Source organism: Micromys minutus (assembly GCF_963924665.1).
Source record: "Micromys minutus genome assembly, chromosome: 10".
Lineage (NCBI taxonomy): Eukaryota > Metazoa > Chordata > Mammalia > Rodentia > Muridae > Micromys > Micromys minutus.
In genome coordinates this window covers 30,972,800-30,998,735 of record NC_137979.1, presented here as the reverse complement: position 1 = coordinate 30,998,735, position 25,936 = coordinate 30,972,800, and the positions used below count along the sequence as shown (strand labels likewise).

The 25,936-nt window shown below is 50.6% G+C and overlaps 1 protein-coding gene across 4 annotated transcripts in view; it reads right to left on the bottom strand.

The window, feature by feature from the left end:
- The window catches only part of RHBDL3 (rhomboid like 3), a gene marked incomplete at its 3' end in the record, with an annotated part of 45,922 nt that extends 22,467 nt beyond the window's left edge, over positions 1 to 23,455 (bottom strand). Inside the window, exons 1-4 of one of the 4 annotated variants that reach the window (XM_080923862.1) lie at positions 23,110 to 23,455; positions 21,723 to 21,746; positions 6,359 to 6,535; positions 2,860 to 3,084 (exon numbers count right to left, since the gene is read on the bottom strand). In XM_080923862.1, the coding sequence (XP_080779988.1) occupies positions 2,860 to 3,084; positions 6,359 to 6,535; positions 21,723 to 21,746; positions 23,110 to 23,220 (537 nt within the window). In that variant the 5' untranslated portion in view covers positions 23,221 to 23,455. The remainder of the gene's footprint in view (positions 1 to 2,859; positions 3,085 to 6,358; positions 6,536 to 21,722; positions 21,747 to 23,109) is intronic. The other 3 variants (XM_080923861.1, XM_080923863.1, XM_080923864.1) reach the window with 3 other exon arrangements.
- Positions 23,456 to 25,936: the final 2,481 nt, after the last annotated feature.

Below are 25,936 nucleotides of genomic sequence, written 5' to 3'. Positions count from 1 at the left end.
GGCATGCACACACTCTCCCCACACACAAAGCAAGTACATGAATAAAAAAATGTCACTTAAATTTTAAATTGACAAAATAACAATAGCAAACATCAGGTTTAACACAGAAAGGCAGCTCAAGGCCCAGCACACACTTAAGGAAGGAAGCTATCATTAAGGTCAGACCAGGGTTTCTGGACTAAGCCTGGACATAGCTTAGACCACAGAAGACTATATGCCCTGTTCTCCAAGATGTGGCTCAGGGAGCTGGGAATAGAGGCCAGTGGTAATGTGCTTGTCTAAAACGTATGAAGCCTAAGTCTGATGTGTGTATACACACACACACACACACAGAGAGAGAGAGAGAGAGAGAGAGAGAGAGAGAGAGAGAGCTGTTCTTTCCACCTAATGCCATTCAGGTGTCCTGGCAACAAGCAGAGCTTTCAAGGTATCTCTTTATTGTTGGTCCTCAAATAGAAGTTAATAAACAGCCCCACACAGTAAGCGTTGGAAGAACACAGCTAAGAAAATCTCAGAAAAACACCACTGCAACATTTGCTTCGATGAAACCATAACAACATAGAAGAGCCCTTCCTGCAGAACAGAGGGAGAGCTTGTTTGTTAGTTTGGTTTTGTTGTTTTAGATCTTTTTTTCATTTCAAGCCAGGATTTCTCTGTGTGGTGTGCAGTCTTAGCTGTCCTGGAACTCCATTTGTAGACCAGGCTGGCCTCAAACTCAGAGATCCACCTGCCTTTGCCTTAGTGTTTCTTCAAAATATTTTTCTTTATTATTTTATTTCTGTAGATGTTTTGTCTGTGTACTGGCTGGTTTTGTGTCAACTTGACACAAACTGGAGTTATCACAGAGAAAGGAGCCTCAGTTGAGGAAATGCCTCCATGAGATCCAGCTGTAAGGCATTTTCTCAATTAGTGATCAAGGGTGGGAGGGCCCAGCCCATTGTGGGTGGTGCCATCCCTGGGCTGGTAGACCTGGGTTCTATAAGAAAGCAAGCTGAGCAAGTCAGGGGAGCAAGCCAGTAAGTGACATCCCTCCATGGCCTCTGCATCAGCTCCTGCTTCCTGACCTGCTTGGGTTCCAGTCCTGATTTCCTTTGGTGATGAACAGCAATGTGGAAGTATAAGCTGAATAAACCCTTTGCTCCCCAACTTGCTTCTTGGTCATGATGTTTGTGCAGGAATAGAAACCCTGATTAAGCCTGCATACATATCAATGCACCACACTCATACCTGGTGCCATTAGAAGCCTGAAGAGGGTGTTGGATCCCTTGGAACTGGAGCTATGGATGGTTGTGAGCTTTGATGTGCTTTCTGAAAATAAAACTCAGGTCTCTGAAGAAGCAGCCAATACTCTTAACTACTGAGCCATCTCTCCTGCCCATTCCTGGTTTGTGTTTTTGAGAGCAGATCTCATTAGCCCAACCTGTCCTTGAACTCCTGGGGACCCTTCATGGGATTACAAATATGAGTCTCTAAACCCAGTGAGATTAAATCAGAAGGTTGTCATGAAACCGAGTGACCAGCCCAACAGAGGAAGCAGGAGCACCATGAGACCTCTCGCGGTGGTGGCAATTACGTACATGGCTTTGGAAAAGAAACAGCCAGAGATGTGAAAATGGCAAAGGGGGAAGCCAGGCATCATTGCAGGAGCCAGAGTGTACTGGGCTATTGGAGTCCCTAAGCTGAACTGAGGACTAAGTTCCATCACACAGGAACAAGTCTCAGACAAGAGTACCCGGGGAGTTCCTTGTCTGTGCAGGATAGTTAAGTGTGGCTTGGAGGCTGGTCTTTCAGAGGACCCCAGTTCAATCCCTAGCTCCTGGAGATCTGAGACTTTCTCTCCACTGAAAAGCGTATGTACACATGCATGCACACACATAAATAATTTTTTTAAAAAAAGAAGAAATGGGTTTTGGTTGAAATGATTGTTTTTTGAGAAGTATGGCAGGTTCTCTAAAGAGAGAATGTTCTTAAAAAACTTCGTTTCCTTGTTCACAAGCACTCCCTCCCAGAGGTCAGCGTGTGTCCTTTTGTGTCCAGGAAGCACCTGTCCATTCACTCGAGCTATGGAGGTATCTGTCCTTCCAGAACCAGCATAGGGAAGCTCTTTTGACTCCTCCATTACAGTTTGGAAACGAAGAGTCCCAAGGCGCCAACAGTTGCTGTTCAGGTTCTCCAGGGGAGGAATTACATAAATTGACTTTATTGAGTTTGTCTGGCTAAATCCCCAAATCTGTGAGTTTGTCACATTGTTTTGCTGTGTAGAAAAGTGTAGAAATATGGGGACTTTGCTGCAGAAAAAAAAAGGGGGGGGCTCAAATACCTTTCCCAGAAATGCTCAGTGAGAGCATCTAACCTAGACACGGGCATAGCCCTGCTCGGGAGCGAAGGCCAAGGCTAGGAGACCAAGAGCTGGAGGCCTGCCTGGGTTCCATAGTGAGGCCCAGCCAGCTTGGGAATAGTGAGACCACGTCTCAAAAACAAGAGAGCAAAGGAAGAGGCTGGAGATAGCTCATCGGTTAAGGCTGCTGCTCTTCCAGAGAACAGGAGTTGGGTTGCTAGTATTCATATAGGGTAATACTCTTTAGTTACACATCCAAGGGAACCTGACATTCTTTCTGCCCTCCATAGACGCTCCTACATCTATTTGTATACACACAGACACACTGACAACAACGACAATAATAATAAAAGCAAAACAGCCCCTCAAAACTTTGGACTCTCTTTGCAGCCCAGGGTTCCCTAGCAATGCTCCAACAGGTCAAGTGCTGTTAGATCTGCAGCCTTCCCCTCCTCTCAGAAACTCCTCTTCCCACACAAGCCCAGGTCTAGAAAGCCCCTGCCTTCCCCCCTGGTCCTTGCCTCCAGCAGCGTGACTGTAATCATGAACCAGGGTGGGGGGCAGCCGGTGTAACTGTCATAGTACCACTTGCGGTCAATCTCCCGGGGCAGAGTCTCGTAGGCCACGTGGCGGATGAGCCTCTGTGAGAGGCTCAGCCCCTTCTCCTCCAGCAGAGCCTTGCTGCTCAGCCTGCGGTTTCCCTGAAGGATGGCCTGGCGGAAGCTGTTGGAACGTTTGTTGCTCATCTGCACAGGAAATGGAGTGGGTAGAGGGTCAGAGCCGAGGGCCTCAGGGAAACCCCCGCACCCACACCTCAGCCTGCACATTCTGCAGAGCAAGTCAAATTTCTGTTCTCTGAGCTCTAAGCAGCATCCCCAGTACCACAGTGTTGATCTCTGGTGATCGCAGATCATCTCCATTAGATAAGGACTCCGAATATCCCTTCTGTCTAATAAGAAACTGAGGTCGAGGGTCCTAAGATGGCACAGGTTCAAACTCAGGCCCATAATTATACATTCCTCCCACCCATTCATCCCTCATCGCCCCATCCTAAGTGTTAGAGCCATCACCAGTCACAGAGGAGTCGGTGGAGCTCAAACAAAGTAGCCAGCAGTCACAGTTCAGAGTGACAGTCGCTGTGAGAATACACAGGGTCCAGGCCAGTGTGTGTCAAGGTGGTCAGCAAGGGCTTTCCTGAGGAGGTGATGCTCAGGTGAGGGCCAGGGGTGAGGAAGAGTAAGCATCCTCACATATACCAGCTTGGGAAGGTACAAATAGGTCTTGGCCAGCCAGCTATTAGGATCTGCCAGAATCAGAACTCAGTGCTCTGCCATCTCGTGACATCTTAGTGTCTCCTAGGACACAGGACAAGCCTCCGGCCTCACCAAGACCAGGTCCTGGCCTCAGCAGCCCTGGCCTGGCCCCCGTAGAACTCCATTTGCTTCACCCAGCGGTTAGCCTAACTTACAGCTTCTAGAAACTTATACTATCCTCGACTTTCTCTCTAGGATCATACTGTAAACTCTTCCCAGGGGGAGAAACCCAAAGGACTCAGATCTGCTGGCCCAAAGGCCCAGCTGCTTCATGGCTACTGGCATAAAGTTACTAATGTACTTTTTGGACTATGGGCCCAGCAAGAGATAATCCAGCCAGACCTGAAGGTAAAATCAGGGCAAGGCTAGCAAAATGGATGGGACCAGCAGGGAACAGGAGCCCACAGCTCTTTCTGGGGGACACCTGAAGGGATCCGGGCTCAGACGGGGCCATGTGTAGGTACCTCCCTTGCTGAGTCTTCTCTTGACCCCTGAGTACTGCTTCTCACCGGTCGGCCTCCTCTGGCCAGCTGCCCTCAGCTGCCCTCAGTGAAGCCCTTCTAGCCATCCCCACCCCCTGGATAAGGGTGATTTGTTTTGCCTGAGTCGGTGCACGAAGGGCCACAGGAACCATGCAGGGAGGTTTCCTGGCAGAAGAACATTGACAGACACAGTCAGGCTTGTAGTCTGCTTCTTGGTGATATTGGTGACACTCCTGTGGTCCAGTCCGAGAGCCTTTGACAGAGCTCAGCTTGGGCCGAGTCTACTCAGAATAGTGGGTTCTCTTTGGCCCCCAAATGTCTACAGCAGTTCACTCCAGACCCTAACATCCACAGACTGTTGTAACCTGCAGCTGAAAGGCCACTGAAGCTGCCACTGTCTGGGCAGCCACGTCATAGAGAGCTAAGATGGGGCAGTGACAGCAGGCGTCCCTGACCGTGGCCTCTGATGTCTAGGAACACAGGGAACTTCACAGAGCTTTCTCCTCTGTGAGCAGCATGAAGAGAGTGGACCATTTCATCGGTGGGAAAACAAGAATTCAGCCCTGAATTCACCTTGCTAGTTCATGGAGCTGCCTCAGCCATCAGAGGTGGGGATGCCGTTGGCCTAAGATACCTGAAGCCCTTTGGAACCCTGCTACAGAAGCCTCTGAAAGAACATGTCTCCACCAAAGATAACAGACAATAGGCAGGACTTACGAATCACGGCTCCTCTGGAGAAGTCGCCAGCAGGTCTCAGCCCTGGCTTCTAGCTCTGCTACATTCCTAGGAAGTCTGGTTTGATCTGCCTTTTCCCCTGCCAGGACTTCCCCACTCACAGCTCCCGGGAAGAGCACTAATTGAGTTCACTAACACACCCCACCAACCCAGTCCAAGTCAGTGCACAGAAAGAAATCTTAGGCTTTAGCTAGGACTTGACACAAAAAGAGACTCTGTATAAAAATGTTGGGATCCAAGGATGAAAGGGCTGGTACAGTGCAGCCACCTTGTTATCACAATGGAAAGGACTCAGATAAACTGCCAGGCGATTTAAAGGAAATGGAGACCTTAGTAGTACAAACGGAAATTCCAGGAAACTTTGCCGTGTCTGCAAAGACAGACCGACTCATTTGAACAGCAGCAATATGGAAAGTGGTGTTGGAGGACCAGAGCCTAATTACCCTGGGATGTCTTCAGCCTCTTCAATAACCACTCCCTGCCCACCTCTGTACCAGACCCAACATCCTATGACTAACAAGTAAAAACCTTTCTGGAATTTTATTTTACTTTGTTTGGTTCTGTTTTTGTTTTGAGACTGGATCTCGCCATGAATCTGTAGCTGACCTGGAACTCGATAGGCAGGCCGGGCCAGCCTTGAACTCACAGAGATCTGTCTGCCTATCTCTGTCTTGCACCACAGCACCCAACCCTTTTGGAATCTATTAACTTAACAGACCACTAGATTCCATCAATCCAAAGGCTAAGAATGTCATCAGACAACACCTGAGTGGTTTGTTGTTTTTTTTTTTTTTTGCTTGTTTGTCAGTCAGTATCTGAAGCCTAGAGAAAAGACTCCCCTGTGTGGTTGTTTGAATGGAAATGGCCTCCACAGACTTGGCTGTAGGGAATGACACTATTAGGAGGTGTACCTTGGTTGGAGTAGGTGGGACTGGCTGGAGGAAGTGTGTCACTGTGGAGGTAGGTTTTGAGGTCTAAGAAGCTCAAGTCTGGCCAGTGTGTCTTAGTCTCCTTCAGGTCACGTAGAACTCTCAGCTCCTCCAGCACCGTGCCTGCCAGACTCTACAATGCTTCCCACCATGAACCTATATACCAGCCCCAGTGATATGTTTTCCTTTATGTGTGGCCTTGGTCATGGTATCCCTTCACAGCAATAAACCCTTGTTAACTAAGACAGCCATCTTGCTAAACGCTTCTCTCTGATGTTTTCACCGATGTGTTTCTAAAATTCTTTGATTTATAACTGTCTTTGTTCTATTACTATTAAAAACTTCGTGAAACTGTGTCCTTGCTGAAACACACTTGGGAAGACCTAGTATATGTTCCCAGGCCAACCGTGTCTTACTCTGTTTAGTTGGGAGCTGTTTCTTTCAGCGACCGTGCTATCCCCTCACCTGCTGAAGCTGAGGCCGTTCAAACGCAGTCAGTCAAAAAACAAACAAACAAACAACCCTTGCCTAAAACTACTTCCTGCGTCTCTAAGCCCATCCCCTTTCCGGAATGCTCACCAGGTTGACAAAGTCCTGGTAGCAGATCTGCCCATCTGCGTGGCTGTCTGCAAGAGCCAGGAGCACCTCCTTTTTGTGTGGGTCCAGCTTAGAGCTGTGGCTCTCCAGGAGGCTCCGGAATTTTCCTGTGCTGATGTAGCCGGTGCTCCCAGGGTCAAACTGAGGGTGAAGCACAGAGAGCAGAGTCAGTGGAGCACCACCCCTCCCAGTGCTCCTGGGGAGGACCCAGACTTCCCTCACTCAAAAGTTGGTTTTCCTTTTCCTTTTCTTTCTTTTCCATCTAGTTTCCTTTCTCTTTCTTTGTGCAGCCCTAGTTGTCCTGGAGCTCACTCTTTAGACCAGGCTGGCCTCGAACTCATGGAGACCCGCTTGTCTGCCTGCCGAGTGCCAGGTTGATTTTCTCTTCAATGGTACCAGCCTCTACTGTCTAGCTACATCTCTCCCCAGAGCCACCCACTTACTCTAACTATGGGAAGGAAAGCAGGGATGGAGTTCAGTAAGTGGAGGAGACAAAAGACTGGACAGGGAAAAAAGGAACTGAGCCTCCTCTGTGCAGAAGGTATACCAGCTTCCCCGTGGTCATTCCCAGAGTTCTTCTCACCCACCCACACACAGCTGCTGGCAGACTCACCAAAGACAAGCTCTCTGTTGTCCTGTTTTGGGGCTGAGTATGCCTCTGCATTCCCATGAGCACATGTGCTTTTTGTTTTTCGGGACAGGGTCTCTCTGTAGCCCTGGCTGTCTTGGAACTTGCTCTATAGACCAGGCTGACCTTGAACTCACAGAGATCCGCCTGCCTTTGTCCCCTTAGTGCTGGGATTAAAGATGTGCGCCACCACCGCCTGCACCTCCTGCTCTTGTGTGTTTTACACCATTTTCTTTAACTTCCTGGAACTCCCCTGCACCCTAGACAGAGGCCAGGCTTCCCAGTCCACCCATAACTACTTCTGCCTCATCACTGGGCTGCAGTTCCTCCAAGGCCAGAGCTTCCTGCCATTGCATCTGCCTCAAGTTTTGGTTGATGGACAAATGGGATGTTCAGTGAACAGACAGGTACTAATTTTCCATGAGAAGCCTCTTAGGTTCAGTTAGAAAAAGACTTCATCCCTTTTTGTTCCTTCCCCAGAGTTCACAGAGCCTGCCCCATATACCCCAACAGTAAACGACACCCCATCTCACGTGGTACTCCAGTGTGTACCTGGAAAAGCTGCAGTGGGTTGCTCGGGGTTTTAAAGGCAATGGAAGGCAAGGATGCAGCTCAGCAGGAGAGCGCTTGCTAGCACAGCATCCCTGGGTCTGACACCAGGAATGGGAGGCCCTGAGTCGCCGTGGACCTTGGATAGTGCAGGCGATGACGCTGGAAGTCAACCCATGCTGCTCTTTTAAGGTTACCAGAGGCTGTTTTGGGAAAGTGGGTTCTGTGTACAATGTGTCTAGACAGTCTAAGCCTGACAGCCAGAAGTCACGGTCAGGGGACCTTCAGCTGTCCACAGAACTCTTTTGGAGGAGATAACCGCAAGGAGACCACATTCAGACCACACCCTCCACCCCAGCACCAGGTAGCAGGCGTGGCATACATTTGCTGATTACCATTTCAGGAAACTCAAGAGGATCTTCAAGACTACAAGTATCAGGGGGGATGAAGTGGCTCGGTACACAAAAGGCCTTTGCTAAGCAAGCCTGACAACTGGAGTTCCATCCCTGGGAAGAAGGAATGAACTGACCCCCAAAGCCACCCTCTGACAGCACCACCACCACTACCAACAACAACAATAAAAGATTTTCGTTTGTTTGGGTCTTTGAGACAAGCTCTTTATAGCCCTGGCTGCCCTGGAACTCACTGTGTAGAGCGGGTTGGCCTTGAAGCTCACAGAGATCTGTCTCCACCTTCCTAGTACTGGGATTAAATGAGTGTGACACCCCTGGCTAATAACAGGTTAAAAAAGAAAAGAGGCACCACCTGCAGCCAAGCCTGACAACCTGAGTTCGATCCCAACACCAATATAGTGGAAGGCAAGGACTGACTCCCACAAGTTATCCTCAACCTTCACAACACCTGGACTGTGACACCCAGGCAGGCAGGCAGGCTGACAGACAGACAGACAGACATCAGACTCGCACTCTAAATGTAATTATGAAAAAAAAAGAGTAATAGCACCTAATGTTTGCCTTTTTTTTTTATGGAGCCAAACATTGTTTTTGTGTACTTGATGGACAATTTTTTTTAAAGATTTATTTTTTATTCTATATAGATGGGTTTCTGCCTGCGTGTTCATCTGTGTACTACATGTGTGCCTGCTGTCTAGGGAGGCCAGAAGAGGGGCTTGGATCCTCTGAGACTTGAGTTACAGATGATTGTGAACTGCCGCACGGGTGCTGGGAATTGAACCCAGGTCCCTTGGAAGAGCAACACGTGCTCTTTACCACTGAGCCATCTCTTCAGCCCCTTTTATATAAAATTTATTTGATTCCTCTTACAATAGATGCAAGAGACTATGTTATGACCCCCATAGCACAGAAGGGCACAGAGGTGAGAAAACACTAGCAAAGACTAAGCAGACAGAGTCCACAGCCAAGCAGCTCCGTTCAGCACTGGACACTGCAGCCCAGCATTAAAACAGGAGCTGCGCCCAGCGCCCGGCTCAGGAGGGGTAGGGCTCCAGGAACCACTGTTCCTCTAAACAGGATTTCTGCAGTAGGACAGAGGCCCAAACAAAGCTAGTCTGGCCTCCTCGAAGCTCAGATGTGGAAACGAAGCAGAGAGAAGGCGGAGTAGGGGAGGGGAATAGAGGGATGGGTGATGGTTAAAAAATGCCAGCCGCTGGCAGGGTTCTGGTACAGGAGACTTCTATCCTAAGCCACATGGAGCAACCCTGACTCTACCATGGGGACCCTGTAACCTAGCACTGACTGGCCCATGTTACCTCAGGACTGTGTTATAGGTCCTGAGAAGATGTCTGTTGGGTCCTGCAGGGGTCAAACGTCCCCTTCACATCAGGGAACCTCCTCTGCCTCTCTAGAGGAAGAAGCACAGTGGTTTGGCATGTGCTGGGAGCACAGCCTACAGTCCCTTCCCAGGGGCCTTCTCAGGGCTGCATGCAGAGGAAGATGAAGTAGGGGGCTGGGACCAGGCACCAGACAAAGAGCCACCTGCTCTCCTTCTCCCCTCCCCCTCCAGGACTCCCTGCTGCTGTCCTAGTGACAAGGGTTGCCCTGTGGCTCCCCCAGGCCCCTGGCCCAAGCACATTACAGGATCTGTCTACACTGCAGAAAACTCGCTGGAACGGGGCCAAGTCTCTATTCTCTGCCAAAACTCTACCTTTCATGCCAGGACCAGACAGGCCAGACAATGGGGGGGTCACCACTACCCTAATAATGAGGCCTCAGGGACTAGAGAATGACTGGAGGTGGGGGAGAGACAGGGCCAGGCTGGCTGCTGGGGTTCTAATACCTCAGACAATGAGGACAAGGGTAGAGCTGGCACTGGGTATGGGGTGCCCAGTAGAGTGTTGGTTAGAGGAGACAGGAGGGGACAAAAGGAGCTGGGGAGAGGGGAGTTATGAGGCTGGGGGTGGGTGGGAGGGAACAAGAGTTAACATGCTCAGAAATCAGAAGAAGATCCCTTCAGTCAGAAGGAAGCTGAGGACTTCTAAGTGTGTCTCTCAAGCAAGATGGCAGGGAGCAAGGTAAAAATCACACTCCTGTCTTTGTAAAGCTCAGCCTCAACTGGCCCATCTGTTGAGTGGGTTGATGCCAAACTAGAGCAGCAACTAGCCATTAACATCACTTTATTCAAATGGGCTCTGTGTCCTTGGTCTGTCTACCTGCTAGACATTCTCAGGCCTATAGGAAGTGAGATCACACTATAGTGTGGTGCTACTTAGGAGGAGAGGGGCAGAGCACATCCTGTAAATGCAACTTCCTTGTTAAGAACCGTGCTAGAACCTCTGAAACTGCACTCCAAGGTCCCTGCCCTGGAGTCACTCCGGGGCAGCAGGATGAACTGGGGGTGACATGGGTTGGAGGCAGCCTGACAGGGCTAGTCTAGAGTGGACTGTCAGTACTGCAGGAGGAGTGATTCCATCAGTGAGTGGGGGCAGGAGCCAAAGTGGGTCCTGAGCTGCAGGAGGAAGCAGGGCTGGGCAAGGGTACACTGTTGGGGGAGAAACTCACATTCAGCCTAAGCATGGGAGACGGAGCACAGAGGAAGCCACAGAGCCCACCCACAACCCAGTCTGGAAAAGAGCTTCAAGAGACTCCAAAGGGATTTGTAATCCTACCAGTGACCTGCTCACAGGCTGCTAATCCCCTAGGTGGCCACACACACACACCATCTCCTACCCTGTGCTGATTCCTGGGACACTTGGTCTAGGAAAATGAGTCGCTAAATCTTCCATGTACTTAGGTAGGAGTCCACCCCCAGCTGCTGTGCTGGGTGTAACTCATGAACTACAGTGCCTCAGTTTCCCCATCAAAGAATTGGTAGAAGGAGCTCTGGCTTTTTTGTGGGGATAGATGGGGCCATATGTGTGTGTGTATGTGTGTGTGTGTGTGTGTGTGTGTGTGTGTGTGTGTGTGTGTGTTGCAAGAATAGGGTAGAGAAAGCCTTTGGGGACAGCTGATCCGAGTCACTGAACCTTGTAAATGGGAAGTGAGATAGTACCGGTGTCATTTAGCAAGTTAGAAGGTGAGCAACACATAAATCTGGGTGCAAATAGCTGGACGGGGAGCCAGCGAGGGCCTGTAGTAGTGGAACTCAGAACAAACAAAACACACACACACACACACTCACACACACACACTCAGTGGCTGGCCAAGTGCAAAGGCACTGCAGAATGCTTTCAGGCTTTGAGGCCTGTGACTCCGGAGGCCCCTTCCTTGGGCCATGAAGTTCCACTCTGAACCTGCCTATGTGCTCACCTCCTGTCTCCTCAGGTGAACAACACAGTCCATGGGGCTGATGTGTGTGAAGCTTTTGCTATGTACCAGGTACGAACTTCACAGAACCCTCGAGTTACTGTCCCAATTAGCCACATGGCTTCTCGCCTATTCCCCAAGACATTCCTCACTCCTCCTCCTTTGCTCTAAAGTGTCCCCACTTAGCTGAAAAATTACATGGTCTCCCTGCTTCTGTTTAGACCTCACAAGAACCTTTTACTGTTAGAAAAGCCCCTTTCTCAGGGCTGGGGTGAGGTGGGAAAGCCAGGGCGCCAGGAGCTCGAGTTTGAACAGATGGTAATTTGTTTAGATATAGTTGTACCCAGGCAGAACAGAGAGCCTGGGCTCCCTCCAATCCCTGGGATACGGTGGTTAAAGAGTTCATCCTTCTCACATGCTTGCTAAGGATCTACTGTGCCTGAGGCATCACCCTCATTATGTGTTTGGAAAAACAAGCAGAGACTAGAAGTACTAAGAGAGACTATCTCACAGTTAAAGAGTGAGCAAATGGTCTGGACAGAAATAATTGGAGGTTCCTCCATGGGGCTCGCTGGCCCCAGCCCTGCCTTCTCTTGTTTTCTTTGGTTGTACGAAATGTAACTTATAACATTGGATCTTCCCAATGTGCGTTTCATGAAACTCTGGACCTAAGATGGTCCATGAGAGATTAGTGGGACTTCCTGAAAGGCTGTAGGTGATGATCGGAGGTGTACTGGCTGGCTTTGTGTTATCACAGAGAAATGAGCCTCAGTTGAGGAAAGGCCTCCATGAGATCCAGCTGTAAGGCATTTTCTCAACTAGTGATCAAGAGGGGAGGCTCAGCCCATTGTGGGTGGTGCCATCCCTGGGCTGGTAGACCTGGGTTCTATAAGAAAGCAGGCTGAGCAAGCCTGGGAAGCAAGCCAGTAAGTGACATCCCTCCATGGCCTCTGCATCAGCTCCTGCTTCCTGACCTGCTTGGGTTCCAGTCCTGACTTCCTCTGGTGATGAACAGCGATATGGAAGTGTAAGCTGAATAAACCCTTTGCTCCCCAACTTGCTTCTTGGTCATGAGGTTTGTGCAGGAATAGAAATTCTGACTAGGACATGGGGGTAAATGGAGGTGCATGTGGAAATCTGGCATAAAAAAAAAAAAAAAAAAAACCTCTTTTTCACCTAATTAGCAAGCTTTCATGGAATGCACTAAGTGAATACCCACAGAAAGGGCTCTTCCGGCCTGGCAATGGAGAAATCCGATTTGGTTCAGCTCCATATTTGCCTACCTTGGCCTTATTTGACTATAGCGTTTTTTTAATGATCATAACACTGTGTGGGAACTTTAGGAACAATCAACTCCACAGTACAGTTGTGGCCCCTTCATGAAACCCAGGCCCCTATCTCAGGGTTGGACACCCAGCCCTCTGCCTCCCAACAAGCAGCTAATACCAGAAGCAGCAAAACTAGAATTTTGTGGAATCCAGTCCCAGCCAGAGGGTTGACCGGGGATGCCAGGTCCCAAGAGAGGCTGAGAAAATCAGTGATTGGCCTAATGGGGCCACAGAGCTGAGCTCTCAGGGAACAAACCACACCAGAGCAAGGGGTTTGCCTGCTCAGCACCCAGGACAGCAGCCTAGCTCTCCCTGTGGGCCGGAAAACTGCCCCAGGCTTCAGAATGTCCTCAGCAGTCTCAAAGCATGAGAGAAGGTGGGAACACATCTAGTTTCTATCTACTATGCATTTGTGACCTGAATGGGCTGCATTTCCAGGCAACCTCCAGTCCAGTTTCTGCTCCCAGGCCTGGAATGCTCACTGCTGGGAAAACCTTTCCTCTTACATCTATAGAAGCTCACGAACAAAAGCTTCAAGTACACGAAATGATCCCAAAGGCAGCATCTGGAGCTGACACGCTAGCTGCCATCCTATAAAGACCTTTCAGGCCCAGAACATGGGGACCTGGGATCTTTATCATCTTTATCTGCACTTGTCTCCCATCTGTCCAAAAGGAAATGACCATGGGGCATGTGTGCTGGGACGGGGTAAGGTGCCGGCAGCTGCCCTCCTATGGGTGGGGTATCCCCCATCTGTCAGCTCCTTATTTCATTCCCAAGCCTCTAAACAGAGCAAATTAATGAGACGGTTCGGGAGCTTCTGGCTCAGTCTCGCTGTCCTCTACCCAGCAGGCCACAGCCCACCAGGGAACGCTGGCCCATTCATGGGTATTTACAGCCCCATAAATTAAGAAGTCCAGGCTGCAGCTGGTGAGGTCAGGAGGCCTGTGATGGGAGAGTAGGGCTTTCTTTTCCACTTTTTCCTTGCAAATGAGGATGCTAATCCAGCCAGAGAAGGGGGGGACACCCCCTGTCCTTTCCATGACCCCTTACCCCCAATTACACCAACTTTCAGAACACAATTAAGTGTGGCTAGTCAGTCCTATTTAACAGGTAGAGAAACTGAAGCAAGTCCTCAGATATGTCCCACTTGACCGAGGCTCTCCACATGGTACAGGTATCTTCAGACCTGCTCTATGGTGAGCAAGGAGTAGGTTTCTCCAGACCTCAAGCTTCAGTCAGAGAGAAAGGGAACTGGTCCTAAGACCAGGTTCTGACCCCTCCTTGCCCTCCAGCCTCTGCATCTGGAGCCACGAGGGGTCCCAGGGTGCTCCCCTCTTTCTGTTGCCACTGCAGGTAACTAGGGGGAGGCAGCTCAGGCCTCACCAGTCACCAGTCCCGATGCCAGGCTCCTGAACACTCTTCCTCTCACTTCATGGGCTCTCAGAGCTAAATCTCAATGGCTAAGGCTAGCTGGTCGGGGAAGCACAGGCCCCCTGGCCCGAATCCAGGCTGGCTGAATGGCTGGACAAACCGCATCTCCAGAGAACCATCTGCTCTGCCAGCAGCAGCTGGAAAAGGGAAAGGACCAGCCTGTCCCAGAATGTGGGAAACTGTGCCTAGTGAGTACTGATGGGTGACAAGTCTCCTTCTACCAGACGTTGGCCCTCTCCACTTGAGCGCCTGCCCTAGAAGACCCCACTTCTTTAGGACTACCCCACAGCTTCCAGAGAGCCCCATGGACAGCCCTCCCTCCTCTTGCTTCGCCATATCCCAGGCTCTGAGGGAGCACAAGGCAACTATGCCCTGGGAATCAGGAATAGATGTAGTACCTGGACCGACTCTCCTGGCCCAGCTTATGAGGACGGCCCAGGAGCCAAAGCCCGAGTCATAGCCACAAACCCAGAATCCTCCAGGGAGCAGCAGGCAGGGTTCGGGAGGAGGTGAGTTCAGGAATGGGTCTGAATCTGCCTGTCTCTGCTCTTTAACTGAAATCTTTGCTCCCTGCTACCTTCCCTACAAACCCCCAAATCCATGTAGTCCCCAGAACAGAGAGAGCTGAGCAGTCTGAGAGGAGGGAGGCAGGGCAGGAGCAGGCAGAAGGAATGAAGTCTTCAACAGTCACTTTATAGGAGTGTTCTACCGCAGAAATCAGCCGGGGCCCTGTAGACAAGCAGACTTGCTCCAAATCTCCCAATTTGTCCCATATCTCTGGGGAAGCCTGACCCTTCCGTTCTTAGTTTCCGCCTCATAAAGAAGGCATGGAGCCAGGTATGGTAACACAAACCTTTAGTCCCAGCATTTGGGAGGTAGAGGCAGGTAGATCTGTGAGTTTGAGGCCAGCCTGGTCTACAGAGTGAGTCCAGGACAGCCAGGGCTACGTAGAGAAACTTTGTCTCAGAAAACAAAAACAAAAACCAAAAAGCTGGGGGAAAAAAAACAAAAAAACAAAAACAAAACAAAAACCACCACCAACAAAAAAACCAACAGTCTCCCTGTCAGTTGCCGAGGAGCTGAGCAATGACAGGCACACAAACTCTAGACACTGTGTGTGCTCCATCAAAGGAATTTCACCAACATAGACCTAAGCTTGCTTCAGAGAAGTCTGGAGATGGAGAGGGGCCCGGCACATTCCTATCATCTGGGCAGTCGGGAGGTGGAAGCAGGATTAAGTCTGAGACCTAGTAGGGGCGATACCCCAAAGGGGCTGTGGATGAGGCATGTAGAGACTCACTTCACTGGTGGCTGGGAATCTTGTCCTGAGTCTATTCTTCAGCCTGCGCAGACAAGCCAGGTAAGCAGATAGTGCTTGGGCATGAACCAGACGGCCTTGTCCAAAGACTCTCTGGAGAGTTCAGCAGGGAGTGTGGCTTTTAGCTTCCACCCTAAGAAGGTAGCCTCGCTGGACTAGGACCTTGGACAGGTGGATTCAAATCCTGGATCCATTATATGTTCATCTGGGAAGCAGGACTCAGTTCTTTACATGCCAACAACATACAGTATTTACCTGGGGCTTCCCACCATCTATGCCAAGAGCTACACACACTCCACCCATCCTCCCAACTATGCTGGGTCAGCTATGGCTTCCATGGAGACTCTGTGGCTTGGGGAGGTTACTGATGGGGCACAATGGTGGGGATGAGAGTGGGCCATGGTCATGGAGCCCCACAGTCAGGGGATACCTTAACCCCTGATAATGCACACAGGGCTATTTATAACAACTGAGCCATCTTCCTAGCCCCCAGAGCTCTAGTATGAGCTGTTATTCATTCAAACTTCTAAGGGTCTATTAAAATGTCAGTCACATGAGCTATGTGCTCTTGGTCCGATTGCTCAACTTCTATCAGAGTGCATTTTATGAACAGCCAGGGATCAAAGAGTTAACAGACTCCTGATCTACCAGGTCACTGGAGTAGGAGCAGGGTAGGCATGTGGTCCTGAGACTTGAGAAGAGGCTGAGACGCAGAGCCCAGGGATGGGCTCCAGTTAAACCATGGCTTTGTTGTTCTCTGGGAGCCCTGCTCTGTTGGTTAATCATGTGTTCCGGGGCCATGGCCAATGTGGCTGTCTCCCGGGAAGTCATTTTTCTCTGTGCTCACCCATAATCCACTCAGCAGTTCCATCTCTTTAGAGCTTCCTTTCATGATACACCATGACCACCCCCACACTGCCAGCCAGCTTGCAGGGGAACTACAAAGAGATCAGGGTTTGTATCAGGGCAAGAGAAGACCCCACAGGTTCACAAGACACCCAGAGGAGAAAGCAGAAATTTCCTTTGGGCTCAGAGTAGTTCTGGGGGACCTAGGAAGTAGTTCATTCAGTTGGTAGAGGTACTTGCTGCCACGCCTGACAACCAAGTTCAATCTGTAGGACCCACAGAATTGAAAAGCAATCCCTACAAGATGTCTTCTGACCTCTACAAGTATAGCTTGGTATGTGCGTCCAACCCACAGATAAATAAATATATAAATCCAAAGTTTTAAATTCAGCTTTTAAAAATAAGGTGACTTTGGGGGCTGGAGAGATGACTCAACAGTTGAAAGTGCTCCCTTCTCTTCTAGAGGGCCCAAGTTCAAATCTCAGCACCCACACGGCGTCTTATAAGTATCTGTCTGTAGCTCCAGTAGAAAATGGAAGAGTGGATTAAGATGCCGGAGAGAGGTAGAAACGGCCTCACATCAGAACTACAGAAGGAGTCATGAAGAAAATGATCAAAAGATTTGGCAATAAACCAGATTTTTGCCACAAATTTGCATCATAACAACTAGTTATTATAGTTATTACTATTACTGCTATACTGTTTGTTTGCAACAGTAGGGATTGACCCCAAGGCTTTACACAGACTATGTCCCACTTGGCCTCTGAGCCATACCCCTAGGTCCAGGCTAACTACATTACATCTTAGTCTTGAGCACAAGTGCCTTTGCCGGCTGAGCCAACTCATTGGCCCAATAACTTAGAAAACCCATGAAGATCTGCCCCTAAAATAGAAAGACAATTCCCAATAGGGAGGTCCAAGTAGGAAATGAACACACAGGACACATGGAACACATGTGGAACATGTGAAACACATGCTAACTGCCAGTTTCCTCCATGTGGTGATTTCTGTGTGAGGGAAGAGTGGAAAAACTAGTCCTGTTGATTCACTGTTAATACACCAAAGGCAGAACAGTGGGGACAGAGAAGCTTCCAAAAGACCAGGGTCACCTGATCTCACCACCAATCCCAGAGGGCACCTTGGCCATTTACTTGAAGGGTAGCCACCAACCACCACCAAGGTTAACATGGTGACTTCCCACCCTTGGAGGCCAGTTGGCTTTATCCTGGGCAAGGCTTCCCTACATATTAACGAACCACAGGGCACGAAGAACTGGGCCAACTCTACCTGCAACTCCCTGGAGACAGAGGACCACTGGTGTCCCCCAAACCCAGGAAGGGAAAAGAATGCATGTCCTGCCACAGTGGCTCCAGTGGCTCCAGTGCCTCTTAACTATCCTAGCAGGTATGAAGTTATTCTAAAAAGAACTCTACCCCTCCCCCCCTTTGGATATGTACTGAAACAATGGTCCTGTGCTGGCTAGGAGGGAGCCTCAACTGAGAAAACGCCACCATGAGACTGGGCTGTGGGCAAGCATATGGGTAACTTTCTTAATTCATGATTGATGGGGAAGGGCCAAGCCCGTTTCGGGTGGAGCCACCTATGGGCATGTGGTCCTGGGTTCTAGAAGAAAGCAGGCTGAGTAAGCCAGAGAGAGCAAGCCTGTACCCCTCCATGGCCTCTGCATCAGCTCCTGCCTCCAGGTTCCTGCCCTGCTTGAGTCATATCATGACTTCCTACAATGATAAACAGTGATATGAAAGCAGAAGCCAAATAAACTCTTTCTTCCCCAAGTTATGTTGGGTCATGGTGTTTCAGCAGTAGTAACTCTAACTAGGTCAGTTCCCAATAAGTCGGAATTTCCCTCAGGAGTCTCACTGAGAGAAGTTAAAGGCTGCAGTCTGGTTATCAGCGAGATAAGGAACATATGGTTTGAATGAAAATGGTCCCATAGGCTCGTAGATTTGAATGCTTGGTCACCAGAAAGTGTCACTATTGGGAGATGTGGCCTTGCTGGAGGAAGTGTGTAACTGGGGATGGGCTTTGGGGTTTCAAATGCTCAAGCCAGGCCACGTGTCTCCCTTCCTCCTGCCTGTGAGTCCGCACCTAGAACTCCCAGCTACATACCTGCCTGCGTACTGCCCATGACAACTCATGGGGCAGACCCGCTGAAACTGTAAGCCCGCCCCAGTCAAGTGCTTTCCTTCATAAGAGTTGCTGTGGCCCTGTTGTCTCTTCATGGCAACAGGACAGCCAGACTACGGTGAGATGGTGCAGAAGGTGGGCCACATCTCAACCATGATGGCTTAGCTGTGTGTAGTTCCTGCTGCTATTAATTCTGAAACCCAAATGTCATGTCTGCACTGAAGATGGACCCTTGAGGGTTACTAGATCTTCTCATTGTCTTCTCACAGTGGCCACATTGAATAAATGCCCTTTTTTTTATTGTTAGTGTGTCTGTTTAATTGACCTAAAGAGGATGATCAAGTCTAGCTAGTTAGGGTTGCCACTGTCCAGGCTCTGAGCCTAGCATTTCCACCAACAACCTCTGGAAGATGAATTCATGGGTCACATGGGCTGTGACAGGTGTCATGCCTCACTAACTCAAGACCTAGTTTAGCCTAACAGGGCTGTCTTCCTGGCAAACTTATCTGCCGTCTTTCTTTGCCATGGTCACCAAGCTCACACTGGCTGCTCTTATAGACCTGGGTCCAATTCCCAGCACCTACATGGCAACTCACAATTGTATATAATCCCAGTTCCAGGGGATCCAGTGCCCTTATCTGGAGTCTTCAGACACTGCACACATGTGGTGCACAGACATGCAGGCACAACAAAATAAAATAAACCTTAAGAAGTAAAGAAACCAATCAGACTGAGCTTACTGTATGAGAAAAATGGCCCAGAGTAAGACCTAATGGCTGCTTTCCTAGAACTCATTTTGTCTGTCAGAATGATTGATGGGCTGCCCTTTTATTTATTTATTTTTATTTCTTCAATGCTGAGATTTTAGTCTAGGGCCTTGTGCACACGCCAGGCAAGCGCTCTCCCACTGAGCTACATTCCCAGCCTGGGATGATCTCCGTGTGGGCCTCTCCAGAAGCAGGGGGCGCTTTACAGGATGCCCTGGACTTGCCTCCAGTTGGATTTTCCGGGCTGGTGGCGACACCGTGTGCCTCGCACCCTCTGCCTGGAGCTGCTCCCCAGCTCTATGTGCTTCCCACTGGAAGTTCTCTTCCACTCACCCAAATGGTTTGTTTTTAAAGATGTAATCACACACATAGAAACTGGCAAAGGAAATTAGTCAAATGTGAAAGACACAGAGGAAGGAAAGCATGGCACACACTGTTCTAGGTTCTTTTTCTAAATCTGGCAGGAGGTGCGAAGGGCTGGAAGCCTGGTGCCGGGAGTAACAGACCATGGGTCCCTCCTGCCTCGGGCTGTCAGCCCAGCAGCTGGGATATTCCTAGGCACCAGAGGGAGAGTAGGTGGCCCTCAGGATGGGAGCCAGGCTTCAAGGATGACATTCCCTAAGATCTTCACCCAGGCTCTTTTCCCCATAAGCCCACATGTTTAGTCCTATGGGACAATTGCATTTGGCTGGGTTCCCACATTAAACTTGTGTATAACTAAAGCTGTTTTGTGTGTGTGTGTGTGTGTGTGTGTGTGTGTGTGTGTGTGTTTTGCCAACCCCCAATTCCACCTTTTCCTCTCCCCTCAAGTTTAGAATCTCATTTGGGGATGTGGTTCCCCTCAGCAACTTGGGTCTATTAATATCTTTCTATTTTCCTATAACCACATCTCCTTTCCAACCTCATTATCTCCTTCAAAGTGACATGTGTTAAAGGTTTGATCCCTAGCTTGGAGCTGCTGGGAAGTGGGAGAACTGTGAGTTTGGGGTCTAATAAGCCTTTAGGTGACTGTAGATGTCTGGAAGGGGTCCATGGGGTTTCAGTCTCTTCCCTCTTTTTACCCCATGGTCATGAGGCTAGTGGCTTTCACCCTGCTAGCTACATCATACTTCTGCTTTGGTTCGCTTCCTTGCTGGAGGGGAGGGACAACCTATTATAGGTTAGAATATCTAAAAACATCTGGGCAGTGGTGAGTGTCTTGAATCACAGCATTCAGGAAGCAGAGGTAGGTGGATCTGAGTTTGAGGCCAGTCTGGTCTATAAAGCAAGTTCCAGGACCCCTCAAAAGAATATCCAAAACCACAAGCCAAAATAAATCTCTTCTCTCTATATACTGACAGTGTACAATTGGACAACAGGAGCTGCTTGTCTGTATTCGTCTCAGCAAGTCCTGAGTTGTTCCCTTTATGCCACATCACCTCTCCCACCATTGCGATAGCTAAGCATCACCTGGGTCCTTGCTTTAAAGAATGGGAAGGGGCTGAAGAGATGGTTTACTGATTAAAAAAAAGGCTGCTCTTCTAGAGGATCCAGCATCCCTGTGGCAGCTCACAACCATCAGTAACTCCACCAGGGGATCTGATGCTTTTTCTGGCCCTGCAGGCACTGCACCAACATGGTGCACAGACAATCAAAAGACCCATACCCATTAAAAAACAAGTAAAGGCTTTTGAAAACGTTCCCACCTAAAACAAAGGTCTTGATCAAGATGCCTTTTCACCCTCCCTGCCACTATCCCAGGCTAGCCTCAAAGGCTAGGATAAGCCAAGGATGGCCTTGAGCTCCTCTGGCTGTCCCAAAATTCAGGCATCACAGGTGTGTGACAGCATGCCTGTCTTAAAAAAAAGTTGCACAACGTCAGAGCACAGCTACTCTTGCTTGTGACTGAAGTGTTCGGAACCCACCAACACTGGAATACCTTCCCATCTCTCCTCCTGTACTATGCACAGGCACGGAGAGGAAGTCCAACAGAACCCAAGGACCGAGCAGAAAAGAACTATTCCCTGCTGAAGGTCAAACACGCACCTCCAGATTCAAACCCAACCCTTAGCATTTCTAACTTCACTCCTCACCCCTTTACTCCAGGCACATAACCACACCTTACTGCCCAGCACTGGCCCATCCCCACTGCAGAATGAGACACAAGATCAGCCTTCGAAAGAGCCCATTTTGTGAGTAGATCCTCCTCCCCAAGGATGACAAAGATTTTATGTTACTGGGGCACAGCGGTTTTTATAAAAATGAGCTGAATGGTTCTTTTATTCCCCTTCCCCCACCTCCCCAGCCTCTTACTGATATCCGCTTGCATATCGAAAACTTTAATATAAGTTGTCCAATCTCTGGGTGGTGTAAGCCAGCCATGGTGCAAGGAGAATTTGGAGGGAGGGAAGATTTCCCTCTAGGGAGCCTACTTGGTGTCTCCGATTACCCAGAGCACAGTGTGGCTCCGCCCTAGATGTATTAAGCCACGCCTCCACAGCGTCACCATCTCCGGAGCACCGAGCTAGGGAAGCCCACGCAGTCAGGCAGGGAGACTGAGACCGGTTTCAGGCAGGGCTGGGAGGAAGAAAGGTATTTAACTGCTCACATACCTTCTCAAACAGGACTTTCCAGTGCTGGTAGAGAGGGAGGCCATGCGGGAGAGGAAGAAGAGAAAGAAAGACACTTAGCACCAAGGTTTCTGCAGACCCCTGAGGTTTCTGACATCACCTACCAGCTGTTGCTCAACAGTCAGAACCAGGCTCAGGGGTCCATCAGAAGAAACCTGAAAATTCCCGGTGTGAACAAAGGCAGAAAACGCACAGTACGGAGTGGAAATGGGGGTGCTTTGGGGGGTGGGACAGTCAGATGCAGGAATGAGAACAAGGCCGATTACCAACCGTGTCTCCCGGTTTCTGATAACTTCTGCTACCAAAAGGTCACGTCCATATTTTCTCTCGGAGTACACGTGCTGTGCCTTCAGACCCTGTCTGCTGGAGGGCTCTACTCAGATTTACCTCTGCTTGAGCACTAATTTTGCCTGCTTGATTGTGTGTGTGTGTGTGTGTGTGTTCCCCAATATGCTTTCAAGACTGAGTGTAAGTACTGAATACATAGACTCTCTCAGGAGTTAGGTCCAGGGGAAAGTCACGCAAACCCGAGAGATGGTTTCGTAAGTTGGGGTTTCTGACTTAATTTCACCCTGAAGGAGGGGTAGGTCCGAGGTAGGATGCAGGGAGGGAGTAGTCTTATTAACTCAAGGGCCAGGGGCTTCCCAGATCCTACCTCGCCTCCCAGGACAGCGGACAAGAGATCTAAGCGGCAGATGTCAGGAAAGCCCTCTGGAGTTAGCTCCTCCCTAGCCTGCCCCAGGGGGACAGTTCCTGGCACCGACGTGGTCAGGGACTCCTGAGCCCCCTGCTGGGAGCATTTCGTCCCAGCTAGCTCTAGCTCAGGCTGGGTTCAGGGTCTGAGATCAGTTTGAATTTCAATCAGTGTCGCGACAAGGCTGACGCCGGGCGGGAGCTAAGCTGGCGGCCCAGAAGGGGTCTCCAGACCGGTCTGCGGTCTGCGCTGTTCAGAGACTCGGGATCTGCGGCGCCGGTTCCTTCCCCGGGCTTGCAGAGTCCGCAGGTCGCTGAGGGGAGGGGAGGGGGAGTCACTACAGTGACGCGGCCGCCTCTGCAGGAAAACGCCGTGTCCCGGGCACTGCACCAGCTGCGGGGAGAGGGCTCGGCAGCCGACAGGTCCCCGGCGCAGTGGCCGGGGGCTGTGTCCAGCAGTGAAGCCGCGGGAACCCGAGCGGGGTGGGGTGCGCGCGCTTGCATTTGGGGGAAACCCATCTCTCCTACGCTTGGGGGGGCCCCGACTCATCCAGGACGCTCCGGTGACATAACCTTGAAACATCCAAGTTGTCTCCGGGGTAGGGAGCTGAGGCTGTGGCGTCTCCCCGCGTGGCGCCCCCCAGAAAGTTTGAGGGGCACAGGAGGGGGCACTCACGTCTTCTGGCGCAGCGGGCAGTCGCTCTTCGGCCTCGGGCTCCAGCTCCTCGATGCGCTCCGCCTCGGCGCAGGCGGCCACTGCGGGGCCGGGGCTGGGGTGCTCGCCCATGGCCCAGGCTACGGCGCTCGTCCCGGGGCGCCCGGCTAACTTTGCGCCGCCGCGACCGTGCCGCTCCAGGAGCTAGCTGCGCGCCTCGTCGCCTCCGTGCTCACCCCCATGGCTCTGCTCTCCCAGCCGCCCTCACTGCGGCCCCCGCGACCCCGGGGCGCTGGGCCCCTAGCCGCCAAACTTCTTGGCCTCTGTCGCGGGCCCGAGGCGAGGGCGCCCTTGGGCCAGCCGGGCCCTACCGCTCCCCGCACTCCTATCCCTCTCCGCGCAGCCCCCGCTCTGCGCGCGAGCCTCCTCCTTCCCACGGACTCCTCCGGGGTGGCGCGCGGCGGGGGCGGGGCTGCTCGTGGGGGCCCCGCCCCCAAGCCGCCCGCGGGGAGGGAGGAAGGGAGGGAGGGAGGGAGGGAAGGAGGGAGAGTTGGCTGCGGCGAGGCAGGCTGCTACTGCTGCTGCTCCGGCCGGGGATGGGAACTGCGTTGCCCTCAGCTTGCTCAACTCGGCACCGGGTAACCCTCACTTGGAGGCGGCAGATTGTGTGACGGAAGCAGAAGCGAGGTTCTCATGAAGGGTTAACCAGAACTGAATTGAGAGTGAGATGTGAAAACTGGATTCCACCAGCCACCCTTAAATGTCTATTCGCTGTGGTCTTGGATTCTGGGAAGTCTGGGAAAGCCTAGAGATGAGAGAAAAGTCAGGTGGTCTGGGACCCCAAATCCTAACCTTTGCCCTACCTCTCTATCTAGAGCTGTATGCCCTGCTCAGGTTTCTGGATTATGTTCAGGAAAGTGCCCTGCTAGACAGGGGGCGGGGGCGGGCCGGGGGGCGGGGGACAAAAACAAAAAACTAAAACTAAAAAGCAGGAATGAAGTTAGCAAAGCAATAAAGGGTCTTTACAGGAGAAAAGTGGAGGGCAGTTTACCTGTGCGAAAAGCGATCCTGCCACATAACTAATTGGTGCCAGGGCCGGGGCTGGGGTAGATGCTCTCCAAGGGGAGGCTCAGGGGCTCATTCGTGGTTCAGGCCCCCCCCCCCCCCCCCCGCGCGCAGCCTACATACAGAACCAAAGCTCTTTAGCCTTTTCGCATCACAGTTACCCCTCTTGACGTCCTGTCAGAAGGACCGTTTTTTATTATCAGAAGTTGCAATTAACGCCTTCATTTTCATAAGGCAAACGTAACTGCAACCCCAGGATCCGACCTGTGACCATCTCGCCCAGCACTGACTACTCTCCTTAAACACAGAAAGAAATCAGTTCCATCCTAATTAGGTGAGTTTGCAACAGACACCAATTTTCGTCTCGGTTTCAGAAAGTGTGATCATTTCAACTATTTTTGTTTCTGGCCACCCCTCCCCCATCTCTACTCTACTAACAAGTCAAGATCCTGCCAAGATTTCCTTGTAAATAAAACTGTCTGCATGGGGGTGTGATTTTTGAAAACTGCCTTCAGGGGACAGAAGAGAGGCTGAATTCTTTCTGAACAGAAGCCTACAAGGAGAAGCAGCTGCTGGGGGCCCTGAGGGCCAGGGTCCCTGCTTCTACAACTCTTGCTACTGTTGACTTAACATGAGCTGTGCTGGCTGTTACACTCAGACCCTTGCAGCAGAGGTGGCTCCAAAAGCCTGGTTGCGGGGGCGGGGAGGGGGCTGGAAAGAGACAAGTGCATGGAAGAGAAGGCCACTCTGCAGAGATGTCCCCGCTGACCCCTTCCCCCCAACCCCCAGCTATTCCTCACATGCTTTCTCATCTCCAGCTCAGGGACAGCTCTTAGCAACAGATCCAACTCAGTCACCCCCTCATAAGGAATGTGTCTTTGCAGGCTCGGCAGGATTGCTGAACATGTATTGAGCTCTTATTAAGCACTAGGGGAGACCTCTGAGTAAGAGATAAATCCTGTCCTCCACAAGTGGTTTAACTTGGTGTGTATGTGCAGGCGGGGTGGGGTGGGGCATACTGCCACATTCAACAAGTAGTCTTGGGTTGCAGAAGCTCAGGGGTCATACAGGCTGAAAGGAAGAAGGGAGGGGCGACACAGCAATCCGGGCAGAGGGGACAGCATACAGAATGGAAGGGAACTGCAAGGCATTTGGCATGGTTGGAAATCAGTAGAGTCCAGGATGGGGGAGAATGAGTTTCTGGAGAATGGAGTTTGGATTCCATCCTAAGGACATGGGAGACATGGAAGAACAGTGATGGGGCTAACACTTGACTCCTCCTAGTCTGATGCAGTGGCAGGAGCCTTTAGATCTAGCTACTTTCCAGGCTGAGACAGGGTTATTTGTGCCCTTATGATGTTGTGTATTAGAGACCAGGGCAATACAACCCCAATAGTTTCTCTCTTCCTTCTTCCCTTTCTCTTTTCACTTTTATTTTGAGACTAAGTCGCATTAAGTGGCTAAAGTTGACCTTGAACTTGTGACTCTTCCTATCACTGAAGGAGCTGGATTATAGATTTACATACAGAGCCTGGGTGTAAGACTTCATCTCATTCATATATAAATAAAAAGGGACTGGAGAGAGATGGCTCAGCAGCGCTGGCTGCTCTTCCAAATGACTAAGTTTTGAGCCCTAGTACGTACACAGTGGCTCAAAAACTGTAGCTCCAGTCTTAGATGATTTCACACCCTCTTCTGTCCTCCATGGGCTCTGCCCACACATGATATACAGACAAATATTCGGGTAAAACATCCACACACATACGATAATAAATAAATAAAT